General features: G+C 49.8%; 1 protein-coding gene across 1 annotated transcript in view; it reads right to left on the bottom strand.

The window, feature by feature from the left end:
- CACNA1B (calcium voltage-gated channel subunit alpha1 B) overlaps positions 1 to 26,185 on the bottom strand; it is a 188,089-nt gene that overhangs the window by 28,035 nt on the left and 133,869 nt on the right. The window contains exons 25-35 of the mRNA XM_042963523.1: positions 23,930 to 24,026; positions 22,162 to 22,322; positions 18,635 to 18,772; positions 17,653 to 17,854; positions 17,255 to 17,419; positions 16,841 to 16,951; positions 16,340 to 16,423; positions 7,506 to 7,511; positions 3,711 to 3,827; positions 3,249 to 3,314; positions 1,805 to 1,896 (exon numbers count right to left, since the gene is read on the bottom strand). Of these exons, the coding sequence (XP_042819457.1) occupies positions 1,805 to 1,896; positions 3,249 to 3,314; positions 3,711 to 3,827; positions 7,506 to 7,511; positions 16,340 to 16,423; positions 16,841 to 16,951; positions 17,255 to 17,419; positions 17,653 to 17,854; positions 18,635 to 18,772; positions 22,162 to 22,322; positions 23,930 to 24,026 (1,239 nt within the window). The remainder of the gene's footprint in view (positions 1 to 1,804; positions 1,897 to 3,248; positions 3,315 to 3,710; positions 3,828 to 7,505; positions 7,512 to 16,339; positions 16,424 to 16,840; positions 16,952 to 17,254; positions 17,420 to 17,652; positions 17,855 to 18,634; positions 18,773 to 22,161; positions 22,323 to 23,929; positions 24,027 to 26,185) is intronic.

The following is a 26,185-nucleotide window of genomic DNA, read 5'->3' as shown; positions in this document are numbered from 1 at the left end:
CTCTATTCATCACCTCATCTACTATGAAAAAACAGCCAGAATCTTACCACTTCTCACCACCCTGGGCTAAGCAACAATCACCTCCCTTGATCTGCTGCAACAGCTTCCTAACTGATCCTCCCCACACAACAGCCCAGTGGGCCCACTAAACACAGGTGAGATCAGGTCACTTCTCTCAACCAACCTCTGTCTCACTGCAAAAGCCAAAATTCACACTGAACTTCCCACAGCTCTGTGTCACCTGCTGCCTGTTCTTTCCCAGTGGTCCCTGTTCAGTCCACTCCAGCCACATCAGCCTCTGCTGTTTCCTGAACACACCAAGAACAACTCCCAACCTCAGTGGCCACCCTGGAGAACCCTTCTTCCTGGACTTTTGTCCCTGGATATGCAGCCAGCACAAGGGCAGGATGTGCACGAGACTTACAGGCAGACCAGAGGCCTGAGTCTCCCTAATTTGGTGTGCTTCTATGGCCAGTTGTGGGCACAAGTAGATCCCACTCCTCATTGACAATGGCTAGGGGTAGGGGCCTTTTCCTGCAGAGCAGTTGCCCTGTGCCAGGCCTGGCTGACACTGGTGTACACGTGTGACATAGAGATCAGGGAGGAAAAGAGATCTCAGAGAACAAAAACTTAAAACTAAGGCTGGTTTCACAGGCCTGCCTCAACTCTTGCAGCAAAGGCAGGACATTAATAAATGAAGAGATAAAATTAACATAATAGCTAAAATCCAGAGAAATGATTCTATTTGGGGAAAGCGTAGGCCTAAGGACACTTGTCCGTCTGATATAAAAAACAAGAGTCAGACCACTCCCTCCAGGCAGCTCAGCAAAGCAGACCTGGCTCTGATCTCCCTCCAGACAAGAACTTCCCCATGCCCCAGAGTGCACTGCACGGGGTTAGCGGTGCTGGGCATCCCCCAGCACAGGCCTTGCAGCAGCCTGATGCATTTACATACATAAGCACCAGTGTGGACACCTTATGAAGGGGCACCAGGCAGGGAATGATGTCAGCACCCCTCCTCCACAAACCACTAAAAAAGAGCTCCTTCCTTCGCTCCCAGGGTCACGGTGGTGGGCTTGGTTAAATGGAAGAGACTCTGGAGACAAGGAGACACATTCAGTCCTCTCCCCTCAGCCCTCAAACCAGCATGGTCAACAGCCTCCAATCCACAGAGGGTGTGCTGTGCCTAAGAACAGCAGCTGGCACCAAGCGCTCCCAAGCACACCTTTGCGGGGGGGGGGGGGGAGCTCTGGCCAAAAACAAGCTCTGTGCCCTCAAGAGTCCACCCTGGCACTTGACTTGGGGCCTAGAGAATTGCAGTCCTGTGAGCCACGGGGGCAGGTGGAGGTGCACTCAGACCAGCAGTTCTGGCCAGCTGAGTTCCTTGGGTCACTGAGTAGCACATACTGTATCAAGAGGGGTTCCCACTGCTCTGCTTCCCCCTGATCCCACAGATCACCATAATCAACAAGGCCAACAGACGGAAAGCTTACGGCCAGCACACCAAAAAAAGGCCTTGCTGGGCACCTTCTGTCCTCCCAGACTCTCAGCTGCAGCCTTGCTAGAGGCGTTTTGGTCGCTGTCAGGGATCAGAGACGAGGTGGTGGAGGTCAGACTAACACGGGGCTCAGGCTGACTGAAGCCCAGGAACCCTTAGGAAAGGACAACGAAAAGAGGGGAGAAGCTGGAAAGGTCCATTGAGGGGAGGCCAGCACAAGCTGGGTAGCCCCGTGGGTCAGCACACACCCTGTGCATCCTGGGTGGAGAGGCCTCTGAGCGTGGGCTGACTTCCCAAACAACACACCTGAACAACAGCATCAAGGCTTGTAAAAATGTTCGAAAGTTGTTGTGCCGGTTGATGCTGGTGTCATCATCCAGGGCAATATTTCCAAATACCTGAAACAAAAAAGAAGGCCACAGGCTGATACTGTTGGGTCATCAGGAGCTGTGGCCAGGCAGAAGAAGACCCATAAGGCACAGGACACTGCCCTTAGCTACCACCACTACTGCAGGGGCTGCAGGAAACAGGGCTTCCAGCTCTGATAGTGTCTGTGCATTTCCAGGGCAGAGGAACCCTCTCCAAGGCCAAATATGTCAATGTCCCACAGCTCAGCAAGTCCACAGATGCAAGTGTGCATGCCTAGTAAAAGTGGGACCTGGAGCTGAGTTGACATGGGCTGTAAGCATTTGAAAGTTGACTCTCTCGTCAATGATTCTGAAGCAGTAATTATATTGGTAATAGCTATGAGATTACTTGAAAGTTTATTTTTAAATTTCTATGAAAATATCACAATGGGCTTTTTATGCATTTTAATTGATATCGTTTCAGGGTTAGAAATGAAAACAGGTCAGTAATTGTACTTGGCTTAAAATCTGGAATCTGGCTGAAAAATTTATGAACTATCACATATTCACCAAAAACAAAGCTCAATGACATTTATGGTTTGTACATCCACAGACCAAAGCAGGAAAAGATATAGATTTGTTTTAAATAGCATCAGATCTCAGCACATTTTAAAATAGGAGAACTTTTTAATCCTTGAAACAGAGTTTACAAATCAGTTTTCAGCTAGCCTTTAAGACAGTGGCTTCTCCCACTACACGTGAACATTTGGGCCCGTCTCCCACCCTACTGTTGGAAAGAGGCCAGATGTCAAAAGGCTTAAAACTGGAACACTGCTTTGTGGCTTTTAAATGTTTTTCCAAATAGCTGACAAAGGGTTCTTTGGCAAAATAAAAGCAATCTAAATGATCCACGCTGAATTGGACAGTATAGCGATCTGATGTGATCCTGCTGACTTTTTTCTTCTGTAATATACAATTTCCTCTAAAGGATCAGGGCAACTCTCTGGACTATCCACATGGCCAGCTGCTGCTCTGCAGGCCACTCAGCACCAGGAAGATGTGCCAATGCTCCACTACCACGGGGGTCCAGCACCCAATCAAACCTGCCAATCAATGGCTCAGTGGGGTTCCACTCAGGAGCACAGCAGTGCAACTTCCCACAGCTACTATCCCCACTCTGGGCAACAGATCCAACCTCTTGGTGCCCAACCTCTGTGTCCTTTATGGATGGAACAGCCCTTCTGAGAATTAAGTTCATGAAGTGCTTAGACTAATACCTGGCTCGCAGAAATCATCACTAAGTGTCAATTTGTCATTGTTATCATTTGATGACTGTGATGAGTGCCCTTCTGCTCCAGGGCACAGGAACCCCTCATGCACCCCATCCTGGCAGGCACACCCACCTGCATGCCAATGATGGCATAGATGAAGAAAAGCATGGCGATGAGCAGACACACGTAAGGCAGGGCCTGTGGAGACACGCAGGAAACGGAGCAGCTCCAGGGAGGGCCCAACGGCCACCTTGCTTGGGCCTCGTCTGCGGAGTGGATGGTGGCCGGGTCTCTGGAGCCACTCAGACCTCAGCTACCACAGATCCACCCCCATTGACCATGAAGCCCCTCTACCAGGCGACCACCTCAGTTTCTTCATCTATAATCGGTCATAAAGCTTATCTCAGAGTCAGTGAGCATTATCAAGATACTCTCTGGATAACTTAAAATGTATTTATAAACTACCATAGGAAAATAGGTGCTGACAAGGAGCCTCCAAGAGGGGGGCTGCTCTGGTGGCAAGAGAGGGGGTGGCCACACCACTGTGCATGACAAAGGGAAGGGTCAGGGCACTTGGCCGTGCCTGGGCTTCACCTTGAAGGACTGGACGAAGGTCCACAGCAGGATGCGGATGGTGTAGCCTTGGCGGAGCAGCTTGATGAGCCGGGCAGCACGGAAGAGGCGTAGGAAGCTGAGGTTGATGAAGTTGTTCTGCAGGGAAGAGAGGCTGTTCTCTAACCTGCGGAAACCAGCTTCCTGCAAGCGCAGGCACGTTGGTCCCCACCCACCTCTCCCTGACTTGCTGTGGTCTGAAGAAAAGTGGATACAGAGAGAGGCTGAACAAAAAGTCACTGCTCTACAGTATAAGCAGCAATTGGCCACCGGAAAACCTTCCAGAAGTAAAGCTTGTCGTTGCAAATCACTTCTCATGCAGCAAATCAAAGAAACCCCACCACTCTAGGCTCCCCTGGACCCGACAAGGAGGGACAGAGAGAAAAGTTCTCAGAAGTAGCTCCTTGCTGCCAGATGGAACCAGGAGACCAACTGTGGCTGGGCCTCTAACACCGACCACCTCTTGCAGGACACAGCCGAGCCGTCTGAGCGCTGGGCGGAACTGCTTCTCCGCTGAGAGCCTCTGAAGGGCCCCACCCCAGGCTTGGTGGCAGGGCCCTTCCCTTCTCCACACAGTCAGTGAAGCCCCGGGACCTGGCAGAGGGGCAAGCACTCCCCCTGGGGCTGCTCTGGGCGCCTACAGACAAGTCACCACAGGAGGCTTAAGTGTCGGTGACTCTGCTCACACCATGGAAGCCACTTACAAAATCCACAAATGGTCTCAGCTCCAGAGATCCCAGGGTAACTAGCACTGCTCCCTCATCCAAGGGGTTCAAAATCAAGCGCAAAAAGAAACAATTATCTCTGGACTCCACAGATTACCTGGGAGTGAGGCTTCCGCCCTGGCCCAGGGGCACCTCGAATTACTGGCACCTCCCTTTCAGGGAGCACGGCTCTGGGTGGTATCCACGAGATGGGGGTGCTTGTAGACCCAGGCCGCTTCCCACCCTCTGTCTGCTTAGAAAACAGGTGCCCACCCACAGCCTGAGAGCAGCTTCCTGCCACTTGAGGGTTCTAACATATGCAAGCAGCTCAGGCTTAGACACATCGTATCACCAGATTCAGTGGTCAAATGAAGAGAAAAGAGAACACAGCATGTTGAATGAGAGCAGCAGCAGAGGAGCACGTGCAGGAGGCATTGGGAGCCTGGGGAGAGCTGGGTGCCCTCCCTCCAGGACTGCCCATCTGGTCTTGGCTGGGATGAGGCATTCAGTGGAGGGACCAGTCTCTCTCTTACTTCTGTGAACGGCGGCCCCAACCCAGCCCTTGTCTGCTCCTTTGGTTTCCACCAGGGCGGCTGGAGACTCTGGACTGCCTCTGCTGGAGGGCTGGACATGGGAGTCATGGGGTGGGAGGTCTGGCAGTCGCAGGAGGTGCCAACTGTGGTCCAGATTAGCAAGAAGGCAGAAGGGGACGGCAGGGTGTGACCCTGGAGTGTACACAAGTTTTTTGCCTACAGCTCCCTCACCTGCTGTGCTGGGGAGAGAGAATTTCAGTGGTACACGATGGCTGAGAAGCACCCACACTCACTCCATGGGCCCCAGGACTCTCAAATGAGCCAGCACCTCAGGAGGACGGGCACAAGGATGGGAGGGGGACTCTGTCTACAGTGCCAGGAAATCCTTTGTACAAGACAATAAATCAGAGGAAGGGGAGGGGGCTTCCAAGTGCCTGGCCTCTCCTAAGGTCTCTACTTTGAAACCATCTGCTCAGTTGGGTCTGGAGAGGCCAAGACTTATAACCCAGTCAGCATCTTCCCGGCCCAAAGCACTCTACTCAGGCCACGGGCATAGACCAGAAGATTTCCTGAAGATACTGGGAAAAATATAGGCTTCTGGGTGAGAAAGAAGGGTTGGAAGACAAACAAGGCAGGGAAAGGCATTAATTCACCCAAATTACTTAATGCACAAATGCAACATTCAACAAGTCACTGACTATATTTTGTTGAGACTCAAGTTCCCACCCCAACCCCTCCCAGACTCCTTTTCTCAGGGCTCCAGTGGGCACCCAGGAGAGGGGTGGGGATGGCAACAGACAGACAGCCCTGAGAGCCATGAGGACGGATGGTGACAGCAGCCACAGACACTCCAAGCGCAGCGTGGCAGGCTGAGCACACTGTGGCTGCACCCGGGGTGGGAGCTGCCAGGAACCACCATGCGGACTGCATGCAGGAGGGCGGGGCAGCAAGCACACGGCAGCCTCCCCGTGGCTGTGCATAGTCACCTCTGGCCCCAGCCAACCCTTTGGAGGTGGACACAGCCTGCCTTATCCTACCAGAGTCCACGGTTTCTGTCACACCAGGGACAACCTATTACTTTACCTACTGTTTCCTTACTCTGCCTCTACATCACAAAGGGTCTAGAGCACCCCAAAGATGCATCACCACATCCCTTCACGTGGTAGCTGATCATCTTGAGGGTTCCTAGCTCCTTGGAGTCCCTGCTTCCTCATTCACAAGACAGAGACATTAGGACATCGTGCCCAGACAGTGAGGAATCACTGAGGAAAGGGATTTAAAAGTGCGCCAGGCATTGTGAAACATGCCCCCCACAAAGGGTTATTAACTGGCCCCAGGCCCAGACTGGCATCCCCTGCACCCACCATCAAGCCTCAAGTCAGGGTCACAGCAGGGTGACCTGTGCATGTGAGCTGGGGGTCACACTCCACGCTGGCGCTGAGGCCCAGCTAGTGTGGAACAAACTGCTCCCCTCCTTGCTTCTCACGTGACGATGATGAAGAAAAGAAAGGAAAGCCCTGCGTATCCAGCATGTCAGGTGAGGCGTGCGCTCCGAACGAAGAGGGGGAGCACAAAGGGGGTGCTCTTCCCGCACAGACAGGGCAGGGCTGTGAACAGGCCTGAGTAGGTCGAAGCCCATGCAGAACACACTGCTTGGGATTTCTGTGGCGGCTAATGGCATTTTCTCAAAACTCAAGCTTTTCTGCTCCAATTGTGAAATACTTTATCACCAACACTGATTTTCTGTAATAGGAATCTCAACTATTTGCTATTTTATGTGAATTTCCAGTCACAGCCTCTGTTCCTGGTAACCGCTCTCCTCTCAAACATCCCTAAAGGCCTGGGAGAAAGCCCCAGTTCACGCCGCCTGCACGCCACACAAGCTCCCTGACCAAGGGCACACACTGACAAGGATCAGTGATGCCTGCATGCACAAGCCCTGTGTTTCACTGTCTCCTGGGGCAGACCCCCTCTTCCTACTCGGTCAGGCCTTGTACAACCCCTGCTGAATCATGTAGACAGAATCTCAAATCCCCGCCAGCCCTGAGCCCCAGGGAGGATTCCCTATAAAAGGGCAGGTCTGGGAAGAACGTTCTAGGAGACATCATCAGAGGCCACTGGGGAGAACTGACCTTGTCTGTTCGCATGATGGGGACAGATAGAAGGGAGATGTTGCAAGAGAAACCATGGACTCTACAGGATCAGGTCCAAACTCATGTCCTACTAAACCCCTCCAATTTTGAGCGAATCCCAACAGGAAAAACTGACTGGCCACTTACCCGCCTCACTCAAGAAGACCCTACCTCCTCTCTAGACCCAAAGCCAGTTCCTGAAATCAAATGGCTCCCGGGAGGGTCTTCAGAAGCCCCTGTTGGACCCCCAGAACTGAGGAGAAGAGGCCAGAGGGGATGGGTACCGCCAGACTCTGACCACACACCTCAGGAAGGCAGTGGCTAGGGGTCACAGGAAATGGAAGAAAGAGCAGGAGCACAGCAAGCAAAGCAAGGATTTTAAGAACCGTTTAAAGTCACGAAACCAACCGTTTCCTATATGTGATGTTTTCATGGATGGATATTTGCGTATTATTTACAAATTGGGATGTTTGAGCAGCAGGTGCGCAACATACAGACGGAGACATGGTTTTCGCATTGTATGTTGGTTGGATGGCGTGAGTCAGCAGGTAGGTTAAGGTAAATCAAGAACAAAAACAGAAAACAAAAGAGAAAATGAGTCATCAACACAAGCAAAAACTTAAACTTTGAATACTTAACTGGAAAATTTTAGGATTTTAGTAAACTTTGCATATTCTGCTTAAAATGCATCAAATCAAAACATATTTTTGAAATCTGTAGGTTATGCAGACAGGGTGGCATTCATTTGCATTCCTGTTTGTAATGCAAATCCAAAGATGACTCACAGACACTTATTTTTTTTATTTCCAGGCAAAGAAATCAATGTCAGTTTTATGCTTGCTTGGGAACGCTCTCTACATAACCCTGGTTAAGACTATTGCTCTGTTTTGATTGTTAAGTTGGTGGTGGGAACTGACACTCATATTTTTGCCTAAGGAAAAAAAAGTACATTCACAAAGTAACATATGAAGTGACTACAGATGAAAAAATAAATAAATAAAGACACCACTAATCCACACGACGGCTTCCTTTCATCTTTTCTCCTCTAGGCAGGACAGGGTGATGGACTGAGCTCTGAGAGTGCTAGTGGTCAGGGCACAGTGGAGCTTCCAAGCCAAGTGGCTTCTCAGCCCTACCCCCAGCCCTGCTGGGCATCAGAGGCTGCTGGGAGCGGCCATGGTGGGCTTACTTGAAGTAAGACACTGGGCTACTCCGGCCACCTGCACTGCAGAAGGCCTCTGCCTTGTGTGTGGGCCTCTTCTGAGGGGGAGGCTCCCCTAGAAGGCATCGTGCTCTCTGCACGACTGGCACGCCCCACCCTTGATGCCCTCTCATCAGTCTGCCCTCTCTGGCAAGGACGCATACACATGAAGAAACCCCCAGAGCTGTGTCCTGGGAGCTCAATGTTTGGATCCCTTTATCCGGGAAGCAAAGATACATGTGTCCAAGGAGGAGGCCTGCAGGGATCAGCAGCCAGCTTGCTCCTCCCAGACACCACAATAGTACAAACTATTTCTGGATGAGAAACACTTGGGTAATGTCTCAACACCAACAGTTGGTGGCACATAAGAACCTCCGTTTTTGTGTTAAATGAGAACCCTTGGACTTTTGCCCAGATTATTTGGATTATTAATTTTTGAAAACCGTGAAGCATGCCACATAAACAAAAGAATATGTATAAATGTGTGTAGACGCATTTTAAAGAAAAATAATAAAAAATAAAAAGACCATATATCCTTCACCCAGCTTAAAAAAAACAAGAATGTCACCATTACCTTTGAAGCCCATCCTGTCTCCCTTTCTCCTGCCTGGACATAGTAGCTACCCTTAATTCGTGTTAATATGTGCTTCTCTTTACTGTCTTACCACAAACTCTTAAAATGCATTTTACTTGACTGTTCTTAACCTTTGTAAAACGGGACGATACTGTGAGCAGCCTTTTTGGACTTGGACAAACTTTTAAGCCATGGTGAGCCAACCCTGTTTGTGAGAAGCACCTCTCTGGACATGGAGGTCACCCTCATACTCACAGTGTGCGTGGGCTTCCCTATGTTATTGTATCATGACAATTGGCGCATTCTGCTGCTACTGAAAACAACACTGCCACAAACGTGTGTGACAGTGGCCCCAGGTCACCAGTCCAGATGCGCTCTGGCATATGTCCCTAAGAGAGAAGGTGCTGAGCTGCATGCATATGTTCAACTTTCTTTGGACTGCCACACCTTTCCAAAGAGGTTGCCCAACAGACACCCCTGCAGTACTGTGCAGGTTCTGGATGTCCCACTTCCTTGCTAACCAGTTGGCATGGTCAGAATTCCTGTTTGACAAACCAGAGGGTGTGAAATGATATCTCAATATCATTTCACTTTACTTTTCTTTGATCACAAGTAAGCTTGAGCATCTTTTCCTGTGTTTATTGGCCATTTCTGTTTCTTTTTTCTTAAAGATTTTTTATGTTTATTTATTTTTGAGAGAGAGAGAGAGGAGAGACAGAGCTTGAGCAGGAGAGGGGCAGAGAGAGAGAGGGAGACACAGAACCTAAAGCAGGCTCCAGGCTCTGAGCTGTCGGTACATAGCCCAACGCAGGGCTTGAACTCTCAGACCACGAGATTGTGACATGAGCTAAAGTTGGACGCTTAACTGACTGAGCCACCCAGGTACCCCTGGCCATTTCTGTTTCTTATTAAAATACCTTCAGCTCATTTTTTAATTTGGTCACTTTTGTTTTTCTTACTGATCACAGAAAAGCCTTGCAGAGTCTGGACACTAACCTTTGCTAGTGGTTTGGAAAACTTCTCTGTCCTCCAGCTATGCCTTTGTCACTACGTGTTGGCACATCGCAGACCTCAATAGCTCATTCTTTTCTCTCCTTTACTGACCTCATTCAGTCTCATGGATCCGATACCATCTTATATGCTCATGATTCCCAATCTTACGCCACTGGCATGAATCTCTCCTCCAAACTCCAGGCCCATCTGTCCAACTACCTTTTGGACAATTCCTTTGAGAAGGCCACCAGGCAACTCAAATCTAACATGCACAAATTGCATCCTGACTGTCCACAACAAACCTGTTCCACCCACATTCTTTTCCATTCTCATTAATGACAACCCATTTTCCAAGTGCTCAGACTTTGATGTCATTCTTGCCTCAACTGTCACACCCACATTTGGTCCATCTACAGCTCTCCCGGAAAATACATCCAGAATGACAGTCTCTCGCCTTAGCCCAAACACCCAGTCCCTCTGCTGGGCTCTCTGCAGTGATGCTCATGGCACTCATCCCCACAGGGCTGATACTCAGTTGTCAGCATCTACATCTATTTTTCCTGAGAATTCTCCCCCTCCTGCCACCAGCCTTCAACCAGTGGCAGACAGCACTTGGTGAAAAATACCCCAGTCACTTGCACTTGCTGGGGTAACTAAGGCTTAGAGCTCCCCATTAGGACCCACAATGCTAACTGACTTCATAGCACCTTGTATTGGATGCCTCCCTTCCCTGGCCCACTCCATCACTCCCCTGGAATTCCTGGGGATCACCTGTCTTGGGGTCCACCTGGGACAGCCCAAATGAAGACAGCCCTAAGTTGTCTAGCTGCTTCTGCTTGTGCCCTGCACTGTGTCCTCAACAGAGCAGCCAGAGGTCTGGTCTAAAAAGCCAAATCATGTCACTCCTCTTCACAAAACCCTCCAAATCCTCCTACTCACTCACAACATAAACCAAAATTTACTCCAGCTGCAAGGTCTTCCCTGCCCCCCATCTCCTCTGTCCACGCTGCTGCTGTGGCAGTGTGCCCACGTCCTCCCTTGTGAGTGCAGCCACAGGGTGGGTGCAGGGCTTGGTGTTGCTCCCCGACGTCCCCTGCTCAGCTTCCTCACAAACCCAGACATCTCTGCTTGGAAGTCATCATCTCAGTGACATCTTGTCTGGACACATAGCCATCAAAGCCTGGAACCACCCCCACCCCTGCCATGTCTCATACCCCTTCTCTGCTGTGCCTTCTCCCAGGGCCTATTGTGGTCTAAAACCCATGTCTTTCTCAATGGAACGAAACTCCAGAAGAGCAGAGATTTTTCATCTTTTGTCCCTGCACTTAGAATACTTCTTAGCACATGACAGGCAGTGCATAAATATTTATAACGGATAAATGAAGGAATGTGATGCAAACAACCCCTCCCTGTTAATGGACTGTCCTTTCTTCTTTTGATAAACAGAAACTTTTTATTTTAGAGAAAAATTTTTTCAGTTATGGCTGGTGCTTCGTATATTTTGCTTATGCAAACAGTCCCTATCCCAAGGTCTTAAAGATAATCTCCTGTATTTTCTTCTAAGAGTTTTAAAGTTTTCCCTGTTATATTTAAGTATTTTCATCCATTTGAAATAGATTTTTTTTTTTTGTAAATGGTGTGAAGATTCAATTTCTGGTTTTCCTGATATGGATAGTCATTATACCCACATCAATTATTGAACTGTCTCCCCATTAAGTAACAGGGTCATACATCAAGTTTTCATACACGAGTGATTTTGATTCTAAACCCTTGATTCTGTCCATTGGCTTATTTACTATCCCTGTGTCAGCCCCATATTCTTAATGTTCTCGCTTTATAATAAGTCTTATCATTGATGGGAACTGTACCCCCACCCCACAGCTGCAGCAGCACCTTCTGCTTCTTACATATCTTGAGTATTTGGGTGCCTTTGCTCTCTCTGATGAGTTTTATAAGCAAGTTGTCAATTTCCAAAACAAACAAACAAAAAAAATCAGTGGTATTTTTATTGAAATCACATTGAACCTACACATCAATCTGGACAAAATTATCTCTGAGATTGACACTAATTATTTACTGTGCAATAGAACACCATCTACTTAAGTCTTCTTTACTATCTTTCACTGAGGTTTAGCACTTTTCCATACATAGACCTTGCGTATGTATGCTGTTAGGTTTACTGTCAGGACTGTTAATGCTGTAATGGCATGCAGTCAACTACTCACTCAGGTAATCTACTCAGCAACCATCCTAAACACTCTTTATCAGTGTTACATTTTTCCAGATTTCATCAATAGCTAATAATGTTATCTGGGAATAATGACAGCTTTGCCTATTCCTGTTCTAATACTTAGACATTTTATTTATTTTTCTTGCCTTATTCATTCAACAAGCCCTGGAATTCTAAGTCCTGGAATATGGCAGTGAACCAAACAGGCAAAAACCTCTATCTTCATGGAGCTAACATTCAATTTATTTAACTGACCAGGACCTGAAGTTCAATGTTGAAAAGAAGTAGTGCTTACAGATATCATTGCCCTTCTCTGATTTTAAAGGGAATTGTTTCCAAATTTAACCATTATATGATGTTTGCATAGGATTTTTTGGTAAATTCTCTTCATCAAGTCAGTAATTCCTAGATTACCAATAATTTCTATTATGAATACAATTTGAGTTTTACCGTACATCTTCTCTGGAGCCAAGACAGAATCACATTAACAGTGTCCTTTGATCTGTTAATGTAAATTAGACTTTCTGATGTGTCTGTATCCACATTAATGAGTGTGGATTATGATCTTCCTATATTATACTCAATTAAAAAGTTTTCGTATCAAGATTGTACTAGTCTCATACAAATAGGGAATGTTCACTCTTTTTCTATTCACTGGAAGAATTTGTTTAGGATTGGAATAATCTTTCCTTATATTTTAGGTGGAAACCTAACACATAAGACTACTATAATCAGTGGTATGAGCCATGTCAGGACATGGATCCCAAGGTAAAAGACAAATCAGTTATCACACCTCACACTTCCTACTTCTCATAGGCTTCCTTGGGTTTCAGAGATGGCATTTACCACAAAGGAAATACTGTTGTGACCTATTTATCAGGTGACACAAAGCTGCCGGCTTTGAGAGATTTCAGAGCAAGAGAGGGGTCTCTAGCAGATCCATGCTGCAGTACCAGGAGCACTATACCTTGGGCCATAAAATGCAACAGATTCCACAGTGCTGGGGTATCTGTGGTAGATAAAGACACCGTGTGGAGTCCCTGGAAAGCCTACATAGAAAAGCCAATGCAAAGACCTAGGATTCTGGAACAAGGCCATGTCATCTGCTACAGACATCACCAATGAGAGGGCTACTCCTGGATACTGGGCCCTGGGTGGAGACTGCATCTGACCATGAAACAACAGTGCCTATGGTACCAAAGCTTCTCCTTATGAGTGTATGTAGCAGGCCCGCCATCAATCCTGCATATGACAGAAGTGCTGCATCCAGGGCCAAACCCAAGCATGTCTAGAGGGCACAGTCATATGACAGGTGGCCCAGTGCCTCAGACATCTCACCTTTGCTGCAACTCTGTCTTCCTGAGCTCACCCTGACCCCAGTGAATCATGGGATGATCACTATAGCCAACCTGATTTATGGAGCAGTTGGCTCAATAAATTGGTGCAGCCTCAGTAGAGTCCCACACAGAGACAACCTTAAAGGCAGTGGTGAAGCAGAGCTCTGGATGGTGCCCTGGGTACCTCATCAGCCATGGTGTCTATGGAGAAAGAAGTTGCCTGTGGTATGGACTACAGGACCTCTGGCAAGAGCTAAAGCCTTGTCAGGACTCCAGAAAGAACAAAGTTTGGGAAAAGGCTGGATGGGCCTGGGGAATGTACGTGACGTGCAGGTCCTTGTAATACACAACCAGGTCCACCAGAGCATCCACGGCTGTAGGGGCACTAAGAACCAGCTCCTGAGATGGTTTGTCCAACCAGTAACAGCCAGCCTCCATCCTCACCAGCCCCAGTGTTTATACAGTAGATCCATGAATGAAGTGACTGTGGTGGCTGAGATGAAGGCTGTGCCTGAGCCACCCAGCTGGGCTACCTCTCAACAAAGCTGATCCAGCCATGGCCGCTGGCTGAACATCCAGCCTGCTATGAGCAGAAGTCAGCTAGGCCTTTACAGTGTACCACACTTCAGGCTGTCAATCAGCCCCTTGGTACTAAGTTGCTTACATGGGAATCCTTTCACCTGGAAACGGCAGTGATTTATCTCAAGTGGGATCACTCATATCCTGGGTGTGGGTTCGTCTTTGCTGACGGAATACCTTGGCCTACGCTAGTATCAGAGATTCATCAACATGGGATTCCACATAACATCAGCTCAGCATAAGCACAGGAGCTACAAAGGACACATGACTCAGGATCCATATCATATTCAACATCATTCAGGAGATGCTAACCTGATAAAATGTTGAAACAGACTCTTAAAGGCACAGATTAAATGCTGGCTTGGTGCTATATACCTCATGGGGTTGGGATGTTGTCCTTTAAGATGAACTGATGGCCAAGAGATGGTACTGGGTGCCCAACTGGTAAAATGCCCAGACCCAGGAAGCAAGGGGTAGAAGTCGGGGTAGCCCCTCTCAGTATCACTCCAGCTACTGAGGGCAGACTTTGTGCTCCCTCTCCCCAAGTTTAGGTATGGCAAATCTAGAGGTCCTGGCTCAAGGAGTAGGGAAAGCTTCCATTGTGGAACATGCCTTAAGAACAACAGGCAGAGCATAGTTTCCATACTGGCCAGGGTATTTGATGCTGGTTATTCTTTGTTTTATGTTTGCTTGTTTGTTTGTTTACTTTTTGAGACAGAGAGAACAGGGAAGGGGGGGGGGAGAGAGAGAGAGAGAGAGAGAGAGAGAGAGAGAGAGAGAGAGAGAATCCCAAGCAGGCTCCACACACCGCACTGAGCCCAACTCAGGGACTGATCTCACAACTGTGAGATCATCACCTGAGCAGAAATCAAGAGTTAGACACTTACCTGACTGAGCTGCCCAGGTGCCCCATATGCTGGTTATTGAGAAGGGCAGAGCTACCAGTACATAGGGGCAGGAAGAAGTCTATCTGGACATCAGGAGGTTCACTGGGGCCTTTCTAGGTGTTTCTATGACCAGTCTTAACTATGACTGGACTACCACAGCAGCTGGAGCACAAGTATGGCAAGCAGGGACTTAGGTTACAGTGGATGACAGTGTGGGCCACCTACCAGGCCAGCAACCAGAGCAGCAGATGGCCACCATTCAGGGGACCTCAAAAGGGTCAGAGGAAGAATGAGTTAATGAACATCAACTTAACTCAGATCAACTCCAGCTGGTTACCAACCCTCTTCTTCCAGAGATGGTGACCAGCACCATCCTGAAGAATGAGTGAAGTAAACCCAGTGTGAGGTGTGTACAAGAGTTGAGCAGAGCCAGGGTGGCACAGCAGACACTTGTTACCACTGAACAGGCACCGTGTGGCCCTGTTACCATGGAATCTGACATTCCTGCACCCCCGGCAGGTGACAGAGCCTGCTTTGCCTGCACACGGGGTATACTCAGAAGGGCCGGAGGTGTCTGACCATTAACACCTGCAGCTGTAGCCCTTAGCTGAGCACTAACAGGTACAGAGGAAGAGGTTTGCAGCTCTGAAGTGCGACCACCCCCAGTGAGGGATGAGCCAAATTCACCCCCAACTTGGCTCCAGATACATTTCTGGTCCTCCTTCTCTTACCCATCAGTTCCCCAATCCACTCTCTAATGGTTTTGCCTGGGACTACTTCCTAAGAAATGATTTGTACAAGCACCCCATCTCAGGTGATGCTCCTAGAGAATTAAACATAAGACAGAGATGAGATTTTTTTGCCATTTAATTCTAAGAGAAAGCACTGTACTCAAAGAATATTGCTTTATGATTCAGATTCTTTGAAATTTGTTGAGACAAGTTTATATTCTAGCACTTGGTCAGTTTTTACATATAATCCATGCATGTTTAACATGAATGAGATTGTCTAGTTTTATTTATACACACACGTACAAACATGTAAAACAAACCTGGTATTTTAAAATATCCTATATTCTTGTTGATTTTAGTTTATGTAATTTTGGTGCCAAATTGTTAGATTTGTTAGACACACACAGATTTAAAAGACTCTTGTCTTCCTGGTCAGTTGTTACCATGGAGCTCCCAGGTGGCTCTCAGGCCACCAAACTGGAAGACCTTTTGGGAACCACTTTCTTATCCAAGAAAAAGCATTTTTTTCAATCAGTCCTCAGTCCCCAACTCCACCTCTGGAGAGGAGACTCCTTCTTTCCAGGGGCTCCTGGGGAACTCTAGCAAGAGAAGAGGAGCTAACACTTAGGACCTGGAGGCACACTGAGGGAGCACCACCTAGAAGGAAATCACGCTGGGGCCCTCGAGGAGGGACAGGAAATGCTACTTACCGCAATCTCTGTTACTAAAATATCAGTAATACTTCCCAACACAGTGACAAAGTCAAAGACATTCCAGGCATCTCTGAAATAGTTCTAGAGAGAAAAAAGAGCAGTTACTGCTAGTGGCTGGTGAGGGTTTCTGCCAGGCAAGGAGTTGCAAGACGTGGCTCCTAATCAAGAAAGGGGCAAAGAGACAGATGGGCCACCCCAGGTGGGACACCACAGCTGGGTAAGTAAACACCTGTGGGCCTGGGCAGGTGCAGACTGAGAGCTGTGAGTCCAGAGAGGAGGAATCTGGCTCCATCTGTCTCCAGGAACTGAGCTGGGGGCAGAGCTCAGGCAGCTGAGAGCATTAGAGCAGCCCCTTCCTCAGCGCCCCTACAGGGTCACATTTCCTCTGGGGGCTTGGGGGATTCCCAGCTCCATACTGTAAGTCTCTGCAGGTCTCCCTACAGATGGGGAGCCAGAATGCAGACCACCAAGAGGCCAAGAGGGAGTCAAGGCACCTACCAGCACCCCAAAGGCGATGATCTTCAGCACGCATTCCATGGAGAACATGGATGTGAACACAATGTTCAGGCATTTCAACATCAGCTCGTATTCATAGGGTGCATTGTAGAACTGCACGGGGAATGAGTGCCATTGGCCATAGGTTCCACTGCCCCAAGACACCCCACCAGGGATCACCCTGACCTTCTGCCAGAGCACTGCATGCAGAGAGAACTGCATGCCTGCCCAGCACACGGACACCCCATCCTGCTCTCCCCCTGTCTCCTCCTAGGACATTCTCACCAACTCAGCCCATGCGCAACCTATGGCGCTGGCTTCCATAGGCATCCCATGCTGACCAGGACATGGTCAAATGTAACTACAGTTCTCTCACACCCAGCTGCCACCCACTGCCCCCGTAGTGGGCCCGCACACCTTCATCATCAGCACCACCGTGTTGAGGGCAATCATGGCCATGATGAAGTACTCAAAGGGCGGAGACACGACAAACGTCCACGTCTTGTACTGGAACGACTGCTTGTCCTGGGGCATGTACCGTGTCAGGGGCTTGGCGCTGATGGCAAAGTCAATGCAAGCCCTCTGTGTGGAAAGAAAGGAGCACTGAGAACTTGTCTGGGGAGAACCCCACACTGTAACACCCACTGCACCCACGCCTGTCTCCTTCATCCTCACAGGCAGCCCTGACCACCCACACTCAGTCTCTCTCTGTGCTGTACTGGCTTCCAATGGTCCTGCCCATGCTGCCCATCAAGCGAGCCCAGCAGAGTGTCCACTGTACATATGCACAGGGGACAGAAGAGGGAGCCACCCACCTCGTTCTTCTCCAGGCTGCACTCAGACATCACCTTGTCCCCCTGCTCCTGGAAGGTGATGATAATCAAGGCCACAAAGATATTGACAAAGAAGAAGGGGAAGACCACAAAGTAGACCACATAGAAGATGGATAGCTCCATGCGGTACCCGGGGCTTGGGCCCTGCTCCTCATAGGTGGCATCCACAGAGTGTTTCAGGACCCTGTGTCAAGAGCAAACACCAAGAGTCAGGGGGACCCCTGAGTACAGACCCATGGGGAAGTCAAGACCTGTATCACAGGTGAGGCTTCCATACCTGAGCCCAGAGATGGCAAGAGAAAAGGAGGCTCAACATGGCAGGCCAAAGCCTGTCCCACCCCACCCCCCAGGACTGCAACCTCCTGGAGGTGGGCTACCTTACTGATGGGGTTTGTACTCAGGACTGTTGGAGAGCCACCAAGGGGAGGTCTCCAGTGCCTAATGTCCTAACCCCAGGAGAGGTGGAGGCCCAGGAGTTGTGCCCTGCCCTGCTCACTCCCGGCTCACGCCTGCTCATGCCCAGCTCACCAGCTCATACCCAGCCTCACCTGCCTTTGGAAAGCCCTGGGCCACCTGTCAGAGCATTGATCCCACCTTCTGAGTGGTGGTCCTCCCTGTTATCCAGTGTGGCAACTGAACACATACATCCTTCTGTCTACCCTTAACTGAGGCCAGAGGAGTAGCACAGGGAGATGCTGAATAGCCCCATTCACTTCTGACCTTCAGCTACTCAAAAAGGACTTTCAGGAAATCACTATGCTGTGTGCTTTGGTTTAATCTCCTCCTCTTCCCAGGCCACCCCACTCCTGGAAGGTAGAGCTATGTCTTACCTGGTAGATACAAGAGCCTATGGGGCATTTGCTGAGTGACTAAAACACAAACAGATGCAGAGTATGGGACTCCCTGTCCGAGTCGCCCCTCTACTCTAGCCTGATCAAACACAATGAACCATATGAACACTCACATGGGCCACCCTTCTCCCGTGGACACTGTGAACAGTGTCAGCAGAGCCCAGAGCACGTTGTCATAGTGAAAATCGTATTTCTTCCACTGCCGTGGTTGAGCTTCCACTTCCTCCTTCTCATAATCCAAATACTGACCCCTGGAGATGAGAATGTAGAGGAGGTTAGAGGATAAAGACAAAGGATTCAAATAAACCCTTTTGTCTATGGCCAACTGATTTTTGAAAGGGCTGCCCACCCAATGGAGGGAAACACCATCAACAGATGGTGCTGGGACAACTGGGTATCCACTTGCAAAAGAAGGAAGTTGGACCCCTACCTCACTCCATGTCCAAAATCCAACTCAAAAAGGATCAAAGACCTAAAGGTAAGAGCTAACGCTAGAAAACTGTTAGAAGAAAACACAAGGGGTTGTAAGATTTGGGAAGGGATTGCTAGATATGATACCAAAATTAGGAGCAATAAAAGAAAAAAGTAGATAAATTGGACCTCATCAAAATGTAAAGCTTTTGTGCTTGAAAGACATCATCAACACACAGAATGGGACCAAATATTTGAAAATCCTCTCTCTGACAGGACCTGAATCTAGAATATATAAAGAACTATTATAATCAATTACAAAAAAGACAAATAACCCAATTAAAAAATGGATAAAGATCTGAATAGACATTTCTCCGAAGGAGATATACAAACGGCCAATAAGCACATGAAAAGATGTTCAACATGATGAGTCATCAGGGAAATGCAAATGAAAACTGAATTGAGATATCACTTTATACCCACTAGGATGGCTATAATTAAATTTTTAAAAAGGAAAATAACAAGTGTTGGCAAGGATATGGAGAAATCAGAACTCTCCCACACTGCTGGTAGGAATATAAAATGGGTCAGTCATACTGGAAGTCTGTCAGTCCCTGAAACTGGTAAACAGATTTACCACATGACCTATCAATTCCACTGCTAAGTATACACTCAAAAGAAATGAGAGGCGCCTGGGTGGCTCAGTCAGTTGAGTGGCAGACGTCGTCTCAGGTCACGATCTCATGGTTTGTGGGTTCGAGCCCCGCATCGGGCTCTATGCTGACAGCTCAGAGCCTGGAGCCTGCTTTGGATTCTGTGTCTCCCTCTCTCTCTGCTCCTCCCCTGCTCACACTGTGTGTGTGTGTCTCTCTCTCAAAAATAAATAAACGTTAAAAGATAAATAAATAAAACATCTGTCCACACAAAAACTTTGTACACATGTTCACAGAAGCATTAATGACAATAGCCAAAAGATGGAAACACCCAAATGTCCATCAACAGATGAATGAATAAATAAAATGCGGCATGGGGTGCCTGGGTGGCTCAGTCGGTTAAGCGTCTGACTTCAGCTCAGGTCACGATCTCGCGGTCCGTGAGTTCGAGCCCCGCGTCGGGCTCTGGGCTGATGGCCCAGAGCCTGGAGCCTGCTTCCGGTTCTGTGTCTCCCTCTCTCTCTGCCCCTCCCCCGTTCATGCTCTGTCTCTCTCTGTCTCAAAAATAAATAAACGTTAAAAAAAAAAAAATTTAAAAAAAAAATAAAATAAAATAAAATGCGGCATATCTATCTGCAGAGCGGAATCAGATCCAACCACAAGAGGGAGTGAAGTTCTGACACACACTACAGCACGGGTGACCTCAAAAACATGATGGTAAAGGAAAGAGATGAGACACCAAAGACCACATATTTATGATTCCATTTACATGAAACATCCAGAACACGGAAAACTAAAGAGGAAAAAAATAGATCCATGGTTGCTTAGGGTTGGAGATGGGGAGCTAGTGGGTAGTAAAGGGTACAGGGTTTTTTGTGTTTTTTTTTTTTTTAACTTATGAAAGTGTTCTAAAATTGACTATGGTGGTGGTTGCAAACATCTGTGAATATACTAAAAGTCACTGAGTTGTTCACTTTCAATGGATGATTTGTAAGAATTGTTATCTCAGTAAAAACAAAGGATATCACTGAATGCGGGAAGGATGGTCTTTTCAGGTAAATGGTGCTGGGTCAACTGGATATCCATCTACAGAAAAATTTATTTTTATCCATACCTCACCTAACACACAAAGTCAACTCCAGATAGATCACAGATCTCCATGTCAAACACGAAACTAAAACTTTTAGAGGAAAACATAACAGGACATTTCCCTGACCTTTGTATAGATTTTCTGAAAAGGATACAAAGAGTACCAAACATAAGAGAGATAAATTGGACTATATTACAATCAAGACGTTGTGTTAGTTTTTATTTTTATTTTACTTTTTAATTTTCAAATGTTTATTTCTTTTGAGAGAGAAAGCATGCGTGCATGCACACACATGTGTGAGTGGGGCAGGGGCAGAGAGAGAGGGAGAGAGAATCCCAGGAAGGCTCTGCACTGTCAGCGTACAGCCCGAGGGCTGTACAGCATACAGCAGGGCGCGACCCCACGAACCGTGAGATCATGACCTGAGCCGAAATCAAATCGGACACTTAACTAACTAAGACCTTGAAGACATAATCCATAGATCTGGCAATGGATGCCTATCCAGGACTTCACAAAATTCCTACAAATCAATCAGAAAGTGAAAGACATCCATACGGGAAAACAGGCAAGGGCTTGCATAGACCCTTTCCAGGGATACTGGAGTGGTCAATCACCTGGTGAGGCACCCAGCCCAAATTAAACCACAGAGAAGTGCCACCAGCCCAACATGAGAAAGGCTACAGATCCAAACACGCAACACACCAAGAACCCCCTGGTGCACAGTACTGGAGCTCTCAGCCATGTGGCAGGAGTGCGATTTTACACACCTATCTGGCAGCACCGGCAGAAGCTGAGCACAAGCACAGTGCACGACCCTGCAATCTCACTCCCAGGTGTGCACACCTCCTAGAACTGCATGTGTGTGCTTCCCAGCAGACACATACTGGGACAATCACAACAGCACTGCTCACAAGAGCCTCAGACTGGAAACACCCCCCATGCCCATCAGTCACAGAGTGGGTAAATTCGCGGTGGTGTATTTACACGAGAGAATATTACATGAACAGAGGCAGCTGGGGCCATTGCCTGTGGCTGGAGAAGCAGCCGCCCACACCACCTTGCTCAGCACCTGCACCAGCACCCGCCTCCATTTCCCCTAGTTCCTCCCTGAGGGCATCTCTCCTGTTTGCTCTGGAGTGGGGCCGGGTCCAGAGAGGCCTGAGGCCTCGCAGTGATGGTGAAAGCAGCTCCAGGCATAGGGCAGCCCCTCTGATCCTAGAGTCTAGCCTAGAGCTCCAAGATTTGCAGAGCCCTCAAGCAACACCCCAGTAAGCCCCCCCCCCCACCATGTGCTCCCTGATGTCTATGGGCAGGAAGAGCATGTCCCTCAGAAGTGCCTGGTCCCCAGCTCTGCTGAGGAAAATGAGCCAGAAGTCCCAGTGTGACCCTGGGGACAGAGGCACACCTCCAGCTCTCTGGTGGACCACAAGCAGGCTCCTCCCAGAGCCCTCACTGGGCTCCCCACTCCCAGCCCTGCCTGACTTACCGGCAGTCCCTCTCCAGCCCCTTGGACTCATCCGTGCAGTAGAAAAACTTCCCTTTGAAGAGCTGCACCGCAATGACAGCAAATATGAACATGAAGAGCATATAGACAACCAGGATGTTAAGGACGTTCTTCAGGGAGTTCACCACACAGTCAAACACGGCCTGGAGGGGAAGAGAGCTCAACTCAGAACCTCCGGGCCTCCCCGTCCCCGAGGACCGTCGAGGCCATAATCATGGAGGGAACTGCTGCCCACTGACTTAACACAGGAAGCTGCCTGCCACCGCCTCTCCCAGGACGGGATGGGCGGGCAGGAGGTGCTAGAGGAGGTGGCCTGGGCAGACGGGCTGGACCCTGACGGGAAGCTGGTGGTGGAAGCCTGGGTCAGGCTACGTAAGTGAGGACAACCTGGAGCCCAGGCCAGCGTGTGCCAGGGGTGGCTGACAGGGAGGGAAAGGAGTGTGGACGGGGATACGGCCAGACCCTGCTCCTGCACCCCGGCCTGCCAGTGGGTCATACTTCGCCCACGGGTGGGAGCCAAAATGGGGCAGAGAGGCAACAACGCTGTGGCCAGCTCCAAGACAGAGACTTCTGGCGCGTTTTGGTATGGCCCAGAGGTGACTCTGTCATCTGTTACTGCCACCGCCAGAGCTTTTTCTCAGATTCTTCCCCACCCAGAAGCTCGGCTTTCCCTGAATGCCCAGTACTGCTGACCCTGGCCCTGCTCCCTATTTCTCAGAGCTGAGGAGACTCCCCCCATCCTGCTCCAGCTGTGCAAAAAGGCAGACCCACAACCAGCCCTCAAGACACTGCCTGGCACAGTCCAGACACCAGCAGCTGCCTCAGCAAATGCAGCCACTGCCCACTTCCATGGTGTCCATGACACCCCTGACCCCCCAGGCCGGGTCCAGGTCCCTGCTTGACACAGAGGGCCTTTGGCCGCCTTCAAGCCACCCCCCGCCCCAGTCCACCCCTTCACAAGCAAACTGCCTTCCGCAACCCCCACACTGCTTCAGGCCTGCAAGGGTTACATCCGCACGCTGCTTACAACACTGTACTACACAGTTTTGTGGCATTAAATGAGTTTAAGCATCCAAAGCATTCTTCACAGAGAGGAAGAAGCTCAGTGACTATCATACTTTAACACAACTCCCCAGATGTTCGGGTCCATACTCTTTCCTTTATCCGGAACCTCAGCCACACCCATCCTCAGGGCCAAGCCCAGTAACCAGTTCTCAAGAGCCCCTACCTCCCTGCATGTCCCCCGGGACCCTCCGCTTCTCTCGGCAGCCCCTTCTTCCCTGTACCGTGTCTGCTGCCGGCTTGAGGAAGAAGAGCCTTACAGAACACTACTGACACTAAGCGTTCCTTGCGGGCGAGTCGCGGAACTGAGAGAGCCTGACCCGCTCACACAACGCACCATCTGAGAACACAAGTAGGGGCCCTCCCTCAGCGCTCTCATCCCACCCCACGTGGAAGCTGCAGCCAGACAGGGTTACTTCTACATGCACACGTGCACTCACACATTCATGTGCACACCACACACATGCGTGTGCATACCCACATGCAGTGCAACCTTGTACACACAACACACACATGCACTCACATCTATGCACCCACGTGCACACACTCACAAGCATAACTATATGTACATATGTGCACAATACCCACACACGTACGTCTAGACCTACACTCACATGTATGTGCACATCCACACACACGTGTATACACAGCTCTGCACACTCCTCAAGCCCCAAACCCACACTCTCACCTTAAGCTTAGGCAGCCGTTTTATGGTCTTGAGGGGCCGCAGGACGCGCAGGACTCTCAGGGACTTGATGGTGTTGATGTCTTTCCCTTTGGATCCTCTAGAAGGGAGAAGCCACACATGCAGACAGGCAGGATGCACACTCATGCTCAGATTCCACAAAGCCTACTGGGGTCTGGGTTAGGCTCTCCTGAGCATTTTGCCTTAGGCCCCAGGGCAAACACTCAGGAACAGCGAGGCCTCTGCATCTCCTCCTACAGGTTGCATGGCAAAGCCCTCATCTAAGCAGATGAGGGCCAGGGCTGGGTCAGCAGTACCTGGTGTAAGGGAATGCTGGGTTTCCAGCAGGAAAGAAGCCGTTCTCCCATACCACGTCGGCCACTTCTACCCCAGCACTCCCCTAAACCAGCTTCCTCTGGCCACCATGCTAAGACCGGCAATGGAAATAAAGAGGACAGAAGGGGGCTGGCCCCAGGACTGCAGACCTAGCCTGGGCCAGCCCATGGAAACCTACAAGCCATTAGTGCGAGAGCCTTCTGGAAGAGCTGGTTTCTCTTGCTCTCCAGCCCTGGCATAGGGAGGTAGGGAGGAACATGTCTGGATCTCCCTGACTGTACTCGCTCAGCTGCCCCCACACTCCTCCGGATGAGGTAAAACTGACAGAAAGGGGAGAGGGGAGGGAGGACAGGCGTGCTGGGAGGGGAGGAGGGGAGTAAAGTAAGAAAAAGAAAACGTTAGATGAATACAAAGGTGATACAAGGGACAATGCAATGCAAGGGGTGGACAAAGAAAGAAAGAAATACTAAAGGGAAGAGAAAGAAACAGAGAGGGAGGGAGGGAGAAAAAGCCACAGAGACAAAGAGAGCAGCAGACCAGAAAACCAAGATTGAGGGAGTGGGGCAGTGGGGGGAGGGGGGGGGGGTGGGTAAGACAGGAAGTCAGGAAAAAATTCCAGGCACCAGATGCAAGCCTGGAAATCCAGGACCTGTGAGTCCTGATCAGGAAGCCCTCACAGGAAGCCAGAGCAGACCCAGGTGGCTCTCTCAGGCTGCCAGGGCCCCAGGAAATGTCAGACTCTGGGGGCTGGCCCTCCTACCAATCGAAAGCCAGGGCTGGTGGGCAGGGTGGGGGTAGCGTCCCAAGTGGCCTTCACAGACTTCCTAAGGAAGCGATTCTTAGAAGCAAGGCCACACTCCATGCTCAGCAGTGGTTGAGGACTCAGGGCCGGGGGCCCTATTCCATCCTGTTCAGAGGCCACTTCTCTCCAAGCTCCCAAGGCGCCTGCACATGAAGAGAGGGGGCAGGGCCACCAGTGGTCTTCTCTGGACTCCAGCCAAGCTCTAGGGGAAGTGAGCTACGAGGCCCAGGCAGGATCTGTGGGTTGAGGAGAGCTGGAGAGCCCCAGCCCCCTATATCTCTCAAGACCCAGCTAGGGCCTACAGTCCAGAACCAGATCACACTCTCTCTGAAACACCAAGCTTCCAGATGGGAAAAACCCAGCCTCCAGACCACCACGTCGGGTGTTTCTATACCCTAGCGTTCCTGACACCCAATCCCAAACGAGGTTCCTCCAGCAGCCCTGCTAAGACCAGCACAGAGAGAACAAGAGGCAGGGTGGGTGGGTGGACACCTGAGGGAGGCAGAAGGGAGGGACACCTGCTTTGGTTTTCTGGGGGGAGGGCTCTCTGCAGGGGTGGCCCTCGGGTGTTCTGTGTTCTGTTTCTCTCCTGCCCGCTCAGAGCCTTTGTCTTGCTGAGGCCACCAAGCTGGATTTTACCCCTTCCCCTGTGTCACTCCCAAGCCCCTCACTGACACTTTATATACAAAGAAAGCCGGTTAAGACCCCCCACAGAGGCAGTTGTGGAGAACAGAGAGGAAAGAAATCCCTGTTTCTGGAGAAGAGACGTGGGAAGGGATTTCAGGATGCCCGACATCCTGGCAGCCATGGTTGCAGCGGCTCCCCCCTGAGCCCTCACTGCCCTCAGGGCCCATGTCCCCACCCTCCAGCACTCACTTGGGGCACCTCCCCACCAAGGACTGGCCATGCCAAGCCCCAGTCCCAGCCCCAGCCCCAGCTTCCAGCCCAGCCCCTGGAGGTGAGGCAGGAACATGTGGCATGGGGACATGGCTCCTGGCAGCATGCATCCTGGACGGTGGAGGAGGATGAGCAGAGGTGAGGCATGGTGGTGAACCGGCCCACAAGGGGCCATGCTGTGCTATGATGTGGGGCAGTACGGGGCAGAGGGAAGGCATTACCCC

This window comes from Panthera tigris, chromosome D4 (genome assembly GCF_018350195.1).
Source record: "Panthera tigris isolate Pti1 chromosome D4, P.tigris_Pti1_mat1.1, whole genome shotgun sequence".
In the NCBI taxonomy this organism is placed as follows: domain Eukaryota; kingdom Metazoa; phylum Chordata; class Mammalia; order Carnivora; family Felidae; genus Panthera; species Panthera tigris.
This window is presented reverse-complemented; position numbering and strand designations above follow the sequence as displayed.